Source organism: Macrosteles quadrilineatus, unplaced genomic scaffold (genome assembly GCF_028750875.1).
Source record: "Macrosteles quadrilineatus isolate MER2022 unplaced genomic scaffold, UCM_ALF_1.0 Scaffold_2__2_contigs__length_208266976, whole genome shotgun sequence".
NCBI lineage: Eukaryota > Metazoa > Arthropoda > Insecta > Hemiptera > Cicadellidae > Macrosteles > Macrosteles quadrilineatus.
Genome location: NW_026542595.1, coordinates 16,229,634 through 16,243,844, shown reverse-complemented (window position 1 = coordinate 16,243,844; position 14,211 = coordinate 16,229,634). Strand labels below are relative to the sequence as shown.

The 14,211-nt window shown below is 39.5% G+C and overlaps 1 protein-coding gene across 1 annotated transcript in view; it reads right to left on the bottom strand.

Annotated features, from left to right (window-relative positions):
* The window catches only part of LOC128987552 (DNA repair protein RAD51 homolog 1), a 48,295-nt gene extending 35,189 nt beyond the window's left edge, over positions 1-13,106 (bottom strand). The window contains exons 1-2 of the mRNA XM_054408456.1: positions 12,861-13,106; positions 9,246-9,347 (exon numbers count right to left, since the gene is read on the bottom strand). Of these exons, the coding sequence (XP_054264431.1) occupies positions 9,246-9,341 (96 nt within the window). The 5' untranslated portion in view covers positions 9,342-9,347; positions 12,861-13,106. The remainder of the gene's footprint in view (positions 1-9,245; positions 9,348-12,860) is intronic.
* Positions 13,107-14,211: the final 1,105 nt, after the last annotated feature.

Here is a 14,211-nt window from a genome sequence, read left to right as displayed (position 1 = left end):
ACTGTTATTTCATCCTTCAGACCAGGACCGGTATAAACTATATCTGGTCTAAAAAAGAAATTGAGTACTTTTTTATTTGATTGCTCACTGCTTTCATAGAGCGCAGGCCTATCCTTTTGCTTCTTCCCAATTTTCGGGGTGTCATTAATTTGAACCGAAGAGGAAGAAATGGTCTGCTAAATCGGTGTCTGGCATATTAGTTGGATATTGTGACGAACAAGATGGCTATAAAGTCTATGTTGCGCCAAAGATTGTGGCAAGCAAAGACGTTATTTTCAAGGAAATTTCCAAGGAAATTATGAAAAAAGAGTCATTCTTGAATGATATGTCTCCTCGGCGGATCGAAGGAAACAAAGAAAATGAAAATGCTGGTGAGTCTTCTCAATGGAATGATGAGGGAATTCAAGACAATGAAGTTAAAATGTCCATTCAATTTCCACTAAAAATCAGTGACAATGGAAATGTGGGGATTGAAAATGATGCAGTGTGTGCTGAAAATGATGTAGTGTCTGCTGAAAATGATGCAGTTTCTGCTGAAAATGATGTAATGTCAGTTGAAAATGATGTAGTAAGAGCCATAAATGAAGATGACAGTCGACCTCAACGTCAGCGACATACACCATCATACCTTCAAGACTATGTTTTACTTGCTGAAGCAGGTCCCTCCTACGACGAAGCAGTTAACAGTCCTGATTGGTGGCACTAGCAAGCTGCAATGAATGATGAAATGGCATCAATAAATGAAAATGAAGTGTTTGAGTTAGTTCCACGTCCAAGTAATAAGAGAATTATAGGTCTAAAGTGGGTTCTAACACGAAAATAAAATCCAGAACGCTTCAAGGCAAGGTTGGTAGCAGAAGGATATGCCCAAAAGTATGGAGAGGATTATAATGAGACATTCAGTCCCGTAGCCCGATGCGATACCATTCGATGTCTTTTGAATGTAGCTGTTCAAGAAGATCTTTAGGCCTACTTAAAACAGTTTGATGTAAAAACTGCATTTTTGTATTCTAAGTTAGATGAGGATATCTATACTTGGCAACCTGAAGGATATGATGACAAAAGTGGAAGAGTTTGGAAACTGAAACGCAGTTTGTATGGTCTGAAACAAAGTCCAAGGTGTTGGAGTAAGTGTCTAATGCAAAGTATGCTTAAGAAGGGTTTTAGCCAGAGTACTGCAGATCCATGTTTGTTTATTCGTAACAAGAACGGTTCAAAATTGTATGTAGTAATATTTGTGGATGATGGTCTGATTGCTGGTTCAAATCAACAAGAGATATTGAGTTTTAGCCTCCTGATCCCATTTAAATACTAAATAATGGTGTAAATACCTGCATCTATGTGATCAATGTGTTGCTAAAATGCAACCGGTTTCGACTCACAAAGGAGTCATCGTCGGGCCAGTCGGGAGTCATCTTCTTGCTTCATTTGAAGGTCGTCAATTCGTAATAAATAAATACATTTAACACGCACACGTACACGAACATAGAAACGAACATTTAAGGTTAAAAACGAAAGATAATACTATAGCGGTAACGGGACACGACGTGATCGGGCGGGGGTTATGTCTAGACTGCCGGTCATGATCAGCGTGGTCAGTGATGACGTCGTGCCTGGATTTCCCGATCAGCTGGTAACTTCATTCACAACTGTCCCTTGTGCTATTATCTTGATTGCAGTGTCGTAAATGTAATTCGATTGAAATGAAATCTTGTCGTTGATGATGTTTTGGCTGTCAATTTTAACGGCCTTATAAATTTCGAATTCTTCCAAGGTGTTTGTATTAAATCGGTCATTTGAGAGGTGTAGGATTTTCATGTTATTATCAATATTAGTGTAATTGTGGTTGTGAGAAACTAAATGTTCTGCGAAGGTCGAGGTCTGTGCGGCTGTAGTTCTTTTCGGTAGATGTTCTTTAAACCTTTTGTTGAAAGAACGGGATGTTTGGCCTATATAATATTTTGGGCAGTCATTACAATTGATTTGGTAAACTCCTGTTTTCTCAAAGGTTGTAGTAGGTGTCTGGGGACGATTTTTTAATAAAGAACCAAGTTTATTATCAGTTTTGAACGACACTGTGATTTTATTTCTGTCCATTATATTTTTAAATTTAATGGATCACGTCGTGTCCCGTTACCGCTATAGTATTATCTTTCGTTTTTAACCTTAAATGTTCGTTTCTATGTTCGTGTACTTGTGCGTGTTAAATGTATTTATTTATTACGAATTGACGACCTTCAAATGAAGCAAGAAGACATCTGTACTGGCCCGACAATGACTCCTTTGTGAGTCGAAACCGGTTGCATTTTAGCAACACATTGATCACATAGATGCAGGTATTTACACCATTATTTAGCAACAAGAGATGTCTGATTTTATTGCACAATTGGTTCAAGACTTCAAGTTGAAAGTTACCGATCCTGAAACCTACCTTGGAATGGAGATTCATAGAGCAGAGGGCAAGATTTCTTTGAATCAGAAGTCTTACATCAAGAGTGCACTTGAAAGGTACAGGATGTCAGAATGCAATCCAGTTGGTACGCCTTTATGCACGAAGCATGAAGATACAGTAGAGGAAAACAAGCCTTTGAGTAAAGGAGTTCCCTTCCGAGAAGCTGTGGGCAGTCTGATGTACATAACAAATACGAGGCCAGACATAAGTTGTGCAGTGAATATGGTAGCACAAAAGCTGAACAATCCTACTATGCAAGCATGGAGTGATGTCAAGAGAATATTCCGGTATTTGAAGGGGACATTGGATTATTCACTGACTTATTCCAAAAGTGAACCAATTCTCCGTTGCTACAGTGATGCTGTGATATATTTTAAAGTTATATGCACTAGCAGTAAGTAGTGCTATTTAGTTTGTGTGTGTGGCTGCACTGCCAGTGCGATGACGTCACGGCTGGTGTCCCTGAATCACTCTCAGTCTTCGTTATCACTACAGGTTAGTCGCTGTATTATTTCTATGTGCGGTTCTTTTAACTTTGTAGTAATCCGATATTATACTGGCGCAGTCGGTGAAAATGTCGAGTGTGGGACGAATGGGAGAATTTAATCCCAGTGAAGAAGATATTTCGTCATATTTGTTGCGTTTGAAACATTATTTTATTGCGAATGATGTCAAGGCCACGAGCAAGGTTTCTGTTCTAATCACCGTGTTAGGTCCTAAAGTGCTCGCAGTGTTACGGGATGTAGTTTCCCCTGAAAAAGTGGACGAATTAGATTTCGATAAACTTGTTAAAGTACTGGAACAACATTTTTCACCCAAACGTTTAATAGTGGTAGAGCGTTATTTGTTCAATTCCCGCTCGCAGAGGTCGGGTGAAAGCATCCCAGATTTTGTGGTTGCGATAAAACATCTTTCGGCTTCTTGTCAATTTGGAACATTCCTAAAGGACGCTTTAAGAGATAGGCTAATCTCGGGAATTTCCAATGAACAAATTCGGCAAAAGTTATTGTCGGAGGAAAAAGATTTTGATAAAACTTTAGCGTTGGCGCTCACGTTTGAACAGGCAGACAAGCACACAAACATGTTTCTCAGCAAACAGAAAACTTTTCAGGATGTGAACAAGTTTCATGTTAGGAAAACCACGTGGCCTAGGGGTAGTAAAATGAAAGAAAGTGAAGGTGCTACGAAATTTTTTAAGTGTTACAGGTGCTTGAAGACCGACCATAAGGCTAACAATTGCCCATATGATAAATATAAATGTCATATATGTTCAAAAGTGGGTCACCTAGGAAAGGCATGCAAGGCTAAGGATAGAGGTAGTAAAGCTACTGGAGGTAAATATAAAGTGCATCAGATGTCTGAAAGCCCTAGTGAGGAAGGTGAAGAGCTAAATTTGTACAATATTGGGCTAGGCCTAACTGACCCTAACTCTTGTTACAAGGTAAGAGTAGCCATAGAAAATGTAGACTTAGACATGGAGATTGATACAGGATCTGCTATCACAGTATGTCCATTTGAAGTGTATGAAAAACATTTTTCTCAATTACAATTGACTCGTAGTAATGTAAAATTACGTGCCTATTCTGGTGATGAAGTTAAAGTAGTAGCCCAAGTAGATGTTAACGTGGTTTATGAACAGACAAGCTACATGTTGCCTATGACAGTTGTGGATGTAGATAAAGCCAATGCACCGTTGCTGTTAGGTAGAAATTGGTTGCAAAAAATAGTTTTGAACTGGAACTCTATTTTTTCAAGTAAGCCTAATTCAGTCCAGACTCATAAGCTCTGTACACAGTCTAGGCCTAGTTCTCGAGGCCATGATGTTTTGGCAGAACCTAGCCTAACCAAGGTCCAAGTGCCTAAAGATGTTGATCTCTTGAAAAATAAATATTTGTCTGTATTTAAAGGTAAAATTGGTGAAATTAAAAATGTGAAAGCTCACATAGTATTGAGAGAGGGGTCGACTCCGAAATTTTGTAAATTTAGGCCAGTGCCTTTTTCGTTACGCCATAAGGTTGAAGAAGAGTTACAGAAGATGGTGGATGACGGTGTAGCCTATCCTGTGACTAGTTCGGAGTGGGGCACACCATTGGTAGTCATACCTAAACAGCAGGGAGTTAGGTTATGTGGTGATTTCAAGGTTACCTTGAATCAGGTAATTCAACATGAGCATTACCCTTTGCCTCAACCTGATGATATATTTGCGGCACTGTCGGGATGTCAGTTCTTTTCAGTGTTGGACTTGCAGTCTGCGTACCTACAGATGCCTGTTGCGGAATCGTCTCAAGAGTTATTGACGCTAACAACTCACAAAGGGTTGTTTCGACTCCGGCGTTTGCCATTTGGACTGTCTTCGGCCCCCGCTTTGTTTCAGGCTGCCATGGACAAGATTTTGTCAGGTTTAAGCGGTATGGTAGCATACCTGGATGATGTCATCGTTGGAGGTTCTTCACGCCAAGAAGCGTACTCGCGTCTGGAACTGGTACTACAGCGTCTAAGTGACTATGGGGTCAAAGTTAATGAATCCAAATGTAATTTTTTACAGTCCCAGGTGGAGAATTTGGGTTACCGCCTGTCAGCGGAAGGAATTAGCCCGCAAGTGGGTATTCTTGATGCCATCCGGAACGCCCCGGAGCCTACTAACAAAGATGAGCTGCTTGCCTACATAGGCCTAATAAATTATTATGGCCGTTTCATACCTAATCTGTCTGCCAAGTTGAGTTGCTTTTATGATTTGATTAAGAAAGATGTGTCCTGGAAATGGACTAAACAATGTTCTGATGTTTTTCAGTTGAGTAAAACTTGGGTATGTGATTCGCACATACTGGTTCACTATGATGTTAATAAGCCGTTAGTGCTAACTTGTGACGCAAGCCCTAGAGGAGTTGGGGCTGTTTTGTCTCATATTATTGATGGTGAGGAAAGGCCTATTGCCTTTGCCTCCAAGTCTTTGAGTTCTAGTGAGAAAAATTATTCTCAATTACACCGAGAAGCTCTTGCATTGGTTTTTGGTGCAAAAAAGTTCCACAAATATATTTATGGCAGGATGAATGTTATTTTGCAGACAGACCATCAACCATTAACAGCCATATTTGGTTCTAAGAAAGGAATACCTAGTCTTGCCGCAGCACGGTTGCAACGATGGGCATTGATATTATCAACCTACAACTTTGAAGTTCGATATCGAAAAGGATCTGAGGTATCACATGCGGATGCATTGTCAAGATTACCCCTACCCATGGATGAATCCCTGGAATTGGAAGCTAACTGTGTCGCCCATGTGGAGGAATGTTTGGAGGCATTCAACTGCCAATTGGTGAGTGAAAATCCACTTACTTCTGTAGATGTAGCGAGATTTACTGGCAGAGATCCACTTTTATCTAGAGTCCGTGATTTTTTGTGGCATGGCTGGAGAGATGTAAAAGACCCTAAGTTGACTCCTTATTTAAAGAGGAAGGATGAGTTGTCCATTGAGGCTAATTGTGTATTATGGGGTTCTCGAGTTGTAATTCCTGATAAACTTAGAGACAATGTGCTTCGGTTGTTACATGACCAACATCCTGGTATTGTAAGAATGAAAATGCTCGCAAGAAGCTACGTTTGGTGGCCTGGTCTTGAACCAGCGATTGAGAGTATGGTTAGATCATGTCATATCTGTCAGAGTTCTCCGAACTCGTCTGTGAAGGTTCCATTGCAGCAGTGGCCTAAGTCCACAAGGAGGTGGCAGCGTGTACATATTGATTTTGCTGAGGAGCCTACTTCTAGACAACAAATGCTTGTACTAGTAGATACTTATTCTCGGTGGATCGAGGTATTTTTGATGAATTCTACTACCACTTCCAGTACAGTTTCCCGTCTTCGAACCCTGTTTGCTTCTTATGGGTTACCTGAAGAGCTAGTTTCTGATAACCAAGCTACCTTTACTAGTTCAGAATTTAGAGAGTTTTTGGCTAAGAATGGAGTTAAATTTACGTTAACACCACCCTACCATCCTGCTTCCAATGGTTCTGCTGAGCGCAGTGTTCAAATTGTCAAGAAAAATCTACTTCGACAAGTTTTGGGAGAGAGTGCCACAGGTTCCATTACCTTACAGCACAAGTTGGACAATTTCTTGATTTCGTATCGTAACACCCCTTGCTCTGTAACGGGGCTCACACCAGCTGAGATGTTCCTGAATTGGAAGCCTAGGACGAAGTTAACCTTACTCAAGCCTAACTTGCAAGAGACGATACATCGACAGATGGATCGACAGAAGAAGTATGCGGATAGGAGTAGAGGAAAGTTCCGAAGTTTTGAGGAAGGAGAATTGGTATTGGTTCGAACAGTAAGGAATGAGAAGGTATCTTGGGTGCCAGGGAAGATTTTACAAAGGCGTAGCCCAGTAACTTACATTGTGTCATCACTGGGGCACACACGGGTTTGTCATGCTGACTATCTACGAGCCCGGGAATATTCCCTTCAAGAAGAGGAGCCTACTGTTCCACCCATCCGGAGTTGCTTCACACCAGCAACACCCAATAAGAGGAATGTAAATGAAAAACCAGCCTCTCCGGAGAAACAATCGCCGCAGAAGAAGTCCACGTCAGACGAACCACCAGTGGCAGAACTTCAGCCTCCCGTTGTGCAGTGCAGTCCGCCACAACTAAGACGTTCTGACAGGACTGTGAGGAAGCCTGCGCGGCTTGATTTGTAGGCCTTAGCATAAGTAAGGCGCAGAAGAATTTTTAGTTTATTTTTATGAAGTAATTGATTTTGAGTTACGATAATTAGTAGGCCAAGTTATATTAAAGTACTGTTGAGTTGGCCTACCAGGTTTTTAATTTTTATTTGGTCAAGTGAAGAATCACCAATTTTTAGTTGTGGCGAGTGTGATATATTTTAAAGTTATATGCACTAGCAGTAAGTAGTGCTATTTAGTTTGTGTGTGTGGCTGCACTGCCAGCGCGATGACGTCACGGCTGGTGTCCCTGAATCACTCTCAGTCTTCGTTATCACTACAGGTTAGTCGCTGTATTATTTCTATGTGCGGTTCTTTTAACTTTGTAGTAATCCGATATTATAGATGCGGACTTAGCAAATGAGAAGTCAAGAAAGTCACGCACAGGATATTTGTGTATGTTTGCTAATGGCATTGTAAGTTGGTCTTCAGTGAAGCAACATTGCGTTACAATGTCAACCACAGAAGCAGAGTTTGTTGCTGCGAGTGAGGCTTCTAAGCAAATAGTATGGTTGAAAACTATGTTGGGCGAGATATATGGTCAAGAAATCAAGGCTGTTCTTTTTGTAGACAACGCTGGAGCTGTTCGACTAGCTAGAAATGCTGGAGAGTTTCATAAGCGGTCAAAACACATTCATGTGAGATACCAGTACGTAGGTGAGCAATTTCTTGCAGGTACATTTGATGTACGTCACGTGTCTGGGAATGACCAACTAGCTGATTTACTGACGAAAGGCCTACCAGTGTCCAGATTGAAAACCCTGTTGGAGCGTGTTAGTTTGAGGGCATATGGAAAGAAACTAACTTGCTCACTGTCTATTTACAATCACATGGTATATAATTAATTAAAATCATGTGTATGATTGTTTTATCTTAAAAAACAGTTTCTGTAAACACAGTTAATAATAAAGTTTAACAACTATTAATCAATTATATTTTCTTTCTTTATTTAAAACTATTGTTTTAAAAATAGCTATTTTAGTTAGGTAGCTTTAGTAAAAAAATCTGAATTAAACTTGATTGAAATTCCAATACATTGTAAATGCTATGCAAGTCTCTAAAAAACACTCCGCAATCAAGAGTATCATTAGTAGCTCCAGTACTGAGAAACGTCATTGCCCTTTGTTATGCACCATGGTTGTTACAACATTTGACTTGCACTCCTACTTGTAGCTCAATTTATTCCCACTAGTGGCAGCACTATCCAAACAAGCTGCATTGCTATCGATTGATATGGCCTATGATATGGCATTTACAACCTGATTTTTGTATGAAAACTGATAATTTCAATTTTAGCATTTACAACGTTTTGGAAATGCACGCTTCACTTGTAGCTCACTATATCAATTTCACAGAAAAAGTAAATCGGTTCTGGGTCCAGGTCTTACCATGGGTACTACCGTAATAGCTTATTCCCTATATGGGAAATTCGCTAAAAGATTAGATAGCCTAAGACAAGATAATGCAGTTTGAGTTGCATTGAGGCCTTTTTCTTAGATGTCTTGTTATGTTTAACTCACTTTGAAACTATTCTGATCCCATAGCATGACACATTGGTAAAGTACTGTGTGTCCTCTTTAACTACGGCTAAATGCACACAGCAAAATCGAGCCATAATGAATAATGAACAGACGTTGAAATCATCAGCACTTAAGTGTATAACCAACCAGACATGAAAACACATGAAATCTCATTTTAGATTTTAAATTAGGACACAGAGAAGTAAGATACAGAGGAAACGTTCAATGGTACACTTAAGTGGTGACGAACACTAGTCGCTGGTGGTCGCTGTTGTCTAGGACAAAGTCCAGCAAGGTCCCCCTCGCCCTCATGTCCTAAAATGCTCTCAGTGGAGGAAGACTCTGCACCCCGTGCGATAGGAATTTTTGCAAAGTACTCAGGTTTTTCTTTTCCTTGCTTGTCACAAGTGTATTTCCGGCACAACATTCTAGTGCTGAAAGTGAACCGTAGTCCTATAAGCAAGTTTCCTCTGTACCTTGGCTTATTTCTCTGTGATTTGGATGAGACAGGAGATGTTTATTGAATAACAGTATCCAGAGTATCATTTAAACTTACTTCAAGTTTGTTAATAAGCTGTGGTCCAAATTCATCAGTTTCTTCTTCTACAATTTGAGCTGTCTTGGCCGTCATAGACATTGATGTTACAGCCATGTTGTCCTGAAAATATACAAAGACAAACTTAATATTAGTGCAAGTTTTAACTTTTAGTTCTGAGCAAAGTAATTAATCTGGTTTGAGTGTTTTGTGATTTTTAAATGAAGATTTTCTTCAAGACATTAATTATAGAAAAGTATGTTTAGAGCAAAGGCTCGTCTGAAATAACTAAAGCCGGGTTTACATGATGCCAGTTGGTGAGACAAATGTCATTGCCAATTGGCATCACGTGGTTTTGGAATTGTCGTAGGCCAGTTCAGTTGAACGCGGCCCTGTTCACACATGGCCGACAATTGCCTAAGCATTTGACATTGGAACATGGCTCCACATCTGGACTTGGCACTTTTTTCAGATTACCCAACTCAATGTTAAACGTACCGCGAATAGCCTTGATTTTTGCTTTTACGTCAGCTACACCAAATCCTTAGACCCTTAAATTTTCCGAAATTGTAGTGAGGGCCGTCTGTCAAGCATTTTTGTCTCTGTATAATTCATCTAGTTGGCCCCACAGATTTCCTTTGTTCTTTGTGCAATTCGACGAATTTTAAATTTATGTCATGATTCCACTTTGGTCCCATTTTTGCTAGTGAAAAAAACAACACAACACACGCTTCAAGTGACGCAAGGGAACTAGTGTACTACCGGTACTACTGTATTATATTGTCTGTGGTACTACTGTCAGGTAAGGAGGCTGGCAAGACAGCGCTACTGGACTGGCCTACACCATCTACACGGCGCCAACTGTGGCGACAACTGGATTTTCGAGGGGTGGGGGGCCTCGCTGAGTTCAGCTCATTGTCCTCAGTCTACTCCCGGAGACAACTGAATTTCGGGGCAATTGGCGGGCTAGATTAGGCTACAAGTACTCGCTGAGGACTTGTTCATACGAGTACTTTAACATTTTTCCAGATGAGTCGCATGCACTATACTTTTTGCCACACTATCAGCAACAATTGTAGGGTACAAGATAAATAACTTAAAACATGTTATTTACCCTAGGTACTGTACTGTTTAAAGTGCACAATTTTAATAAAAAAAGCCTTTTATTAAAATAGTTTAGCAGAATTATCAACTGTAAGGCTTTCTTTTGAAAGAGTATACCTTTCCAATATTTATTTGTGAAAGTGCAATGTGCCTCGGCTAAACCGTTCTTTATTTAAATAAAATTAGGTTTAACAAGTAACTTAAGCCTATAAACTATCCTACAGGAGAGGTAATTTCTGTGTTTAGTAAAATGTTAAATAGCTTTTGCTTACCATGAAGTAAAGAAAACTACCCTACTAAAATTTAATCTGTAGCCTATACTGGTGCAGGTGGTTAATTAACCAGTCAAACTAGTAGCCTACATACAGTTTACATATTCTCCATAAGAATGACATAGGAATTTTAGATTTACAGTTTTGGTACGGTAACTTATTTTCTTTGTAAACATGAAGCATGCAAGAATACTTTAACATCGGTACACAATTCTTTTCTTTTTACTATTTAGGATGAACATCCAAAATTTTTTGTTTTGAGTGTAAAAAGTGAGGAAAATCCTCACTTATTCCCCCATATTCTCCAACCCCCCCACCCAAAAAAAAACTGCATTCCCATGTAGCCCGATCATGTTGGTTAAAATAAATATGTTTAAACACGTAACTCGGATATAGGCCTAAGTATAAATAACTTAGGCAGAGTTATCGTGCTAATGGGAATATGGTCTAGATAACTTAAGTTACAGTACTGTAACTTATATGAATTTGAATGGACGGTGTTTTAGGCCTACGGTAATAACTTATTTAGAAAATTTGCCTGATATCATGGGCTACAAGCCTTCAGGTGTGCATCGGAGATCAAGACTGTGAGCTGAGCCATTGATGTTCACATGACATCTTGGAAGTACGGTAAGTTATTTTAAATCTAGCTTAACTTAGGCCTACATTTAAAAAATTTTGATTTGTAAGTTAACATTTCTTTACCCCACACAAATGGGCGTTAGGCCTAGTTTTAACAGACTTTTATTACTTAGCAGACCAAAGTTTTTAAAACTTGAAGGCTATTAAAGTTTAGATTTCCTACCAATATAATAATAATGTAGATATATAGGTAAGTTAATCACTTAAGTTAGATTAGGCATAACTTATAAGTTCATTTGAGATAACAATTAGCGAGTTCGGTATTTGGTCTGTTGACCCACAAATTTAGTAAATTACAGTAGGCCTAGGTCTTACCGGTACAGGCCTAGTACTGTCACAAACTGGAACAATTTATCTAATTTAGGCCCACATTGTTCACCTAAGTTAACTTACTGCACTATGTATTTACAATGAAAAAGATTGAAGATAATTTTGCACCTAGGCTTGGCCTTAACGAATTTAAATTCTCTGCATTTCATACTGTCGAGCAACATAGTCTAGATCAGTGGTTAATCCTAAGGCCCCTATTAGACGAGGTAGCCTGGCGGAGTCGCCAGCGACCAAACTGGCTTCTCAGCTTGTCAAGGGTCATTGATTCTTATGGATGATATTACACGAGGGTAGCCAGCGACGCAGCCACACTTTTGGCGACCGACTGGCTACCGAGCCCCGTCGCCACTGCGGTAGCCACTGGCTACCCATATTGGCGACGCTGCGTTGTAGCATATGGAGCTTATTACACTAGGTCGCCAGTATCACGTCGCCACTTGGTCAGTTCATATCACGGGGGTACTTGCGCACTGTTGTGTTGCGTTCTGTTGTGTTGTGAGTGGGTAAATTGTTCACTTCAGTTGATAAAATGTCTACATCTGATTCAGTCGAAGGGATACGCGAAGATATGAAGAAAAAAGAAGAACCTCCGAAAGGCGAACAAAAGAAAGAATCAGAGAAAAAACAAGAAGAGCCGCCGATAGGCGATCAAAAGAAAGAATCAAATAAAAATAATATCAATAACAAGTAGGCCTAGTAATAATAATGACAATAAACAATAAATAATACAAATAACAAGTCCCCTACAAGTAACTTAGGCTACAAGACAAGCACTCACAACAAAATGAGTAACGGCGGTAAAATTCTTGCTACTCAACTGGCTACTAGGTTTGGTGGCCAGTGCGTCGCCAGCTATTGTCGCTGGCGACGTCGCCAGGCTACCTCGTCTAATAGGGGCCTAAGTTAATGAGCTTTTTGCATTTAAACAGAGGTCTAATTAAAGAGTTCAGGCGAACAATTGGAAACATATTTTTATAAGTTACCAAATGCAGCCAAGCAAATCACATACATTTGTATGTAAGCCAAAAACGGACGAACTTTTTAAGTAGGCTACTGCTGGACAGAGCTAAGTTATGACTTTAGCTAGGCCTAGCCTGGGCTCCTAGGCTAGTTGTGATGAACCTGGATTTCAATTACGGCCAGACCACAATAACTTATAAGGATGGTTTAGGATATTAAGGTAAATGACTTAAGATAGAGAATAATGCTTAAAATTATCATGACTTGATAAAAATAAGAGAGATGGCACGGTATTACGGTAAGTTACTTACAAAAATACGTTACTTACTTCTTCGGTCTTGAAGGCTGGAAACTGGAATTTGCTCAAAACTGCTTTATTGAGTAATCGAATGAAAAATAAAATTTTCCCCTATAACAGCTAGCCTATATTCTGTAGCGATGTTGCAAATCAAATAGTTATAGCCTACTATTGCAATACACAAGTCGGTAAATTTATGAATACAATTTTAAGTGCAGACGTAAAAACAAAAACATTGGCTGTTCTTAATTTGAGTTTCGTCTTTTTGACGGTCTTTCTGGCGCTGCCGCTAAAAGCAAAAACCAAATTCATAGAAAAATATTGAATTTGTCATAGAGTACAACATTCACAAATAAATTATTGGGAGAATGTTTTGCATTATTTTATGATACAGCGTAGAATAATACATTCTTCATAACATAATACCATAAAACCATTTAAAACATACTCCCTTAGTAGATTTCTCATCCTTATGGAACAGCTGAAGACAATTTTATTGTTAGTTCTGTACGGTTTTCTGCAGATGTCGCGTTTTGTTTACAATTTGTTTCCCGTTATTACAGCCATTTAAAACCTCGTTTAACCAAATAATAGATCTAATCATAAACAATAACTTGTCCCCTAGTTATATAACCAAACAGTAAAGCACAAATCAAGAAATTAACCCTAAAATAATAGAAACAAAGATTCGTCGACACTAGCGCCCATGTGTCACGTACATGAACTATGAACTAGACACGAAAAACGTGCTTCAAAATTTACAATGGGATGAGAAGTCTACTTGTGTTGGTTAGTCTATGAGCCTTATTATGCGCGGCCACTCGAGTGGCGCGCAACCGCGACTGCTCAAAGGCCACTTTTAGCGGGCCTTTTTATCATATGGAGCTTATTAAGCGACGCGACTGCGGTGGCGAGGTACGCGACAGTCGCCGCGACTGGCCACTCCAGTCGCGCACCCTCGCTACTAGTCGCGAGCCCACGCGACTGTCGCGTAACCAGCGGGCCATGTTATCATATGCTGTTTATTACGCGCAGCCACAGTCGCGGGCCACAGCGGACCCTACTCTCTGCACTCGCCTCAGTCCTGATTTTTGTTTCAAAATTTTATTACATTAATTATATTATCTATATATTAATAAATATTGGTTTTCTTTTCCGAGTCGGTTTGGATTTTCTACCTAACCGATTTTCATAATTTTGGTCTTAAATTAAAGGTATTCATGGACATATTTTCCACCAAACATCATCATTCATGTATCTACTGTACTTGACCAAAAAAATAAATCAGATTTGTTTCAAATTTTTACTTCGATTAAAGCGGTATTTTGCCCGTTCTGATTACATTATCCTATACAGTTTTTGTCTAAGAATCTTAGTGAAA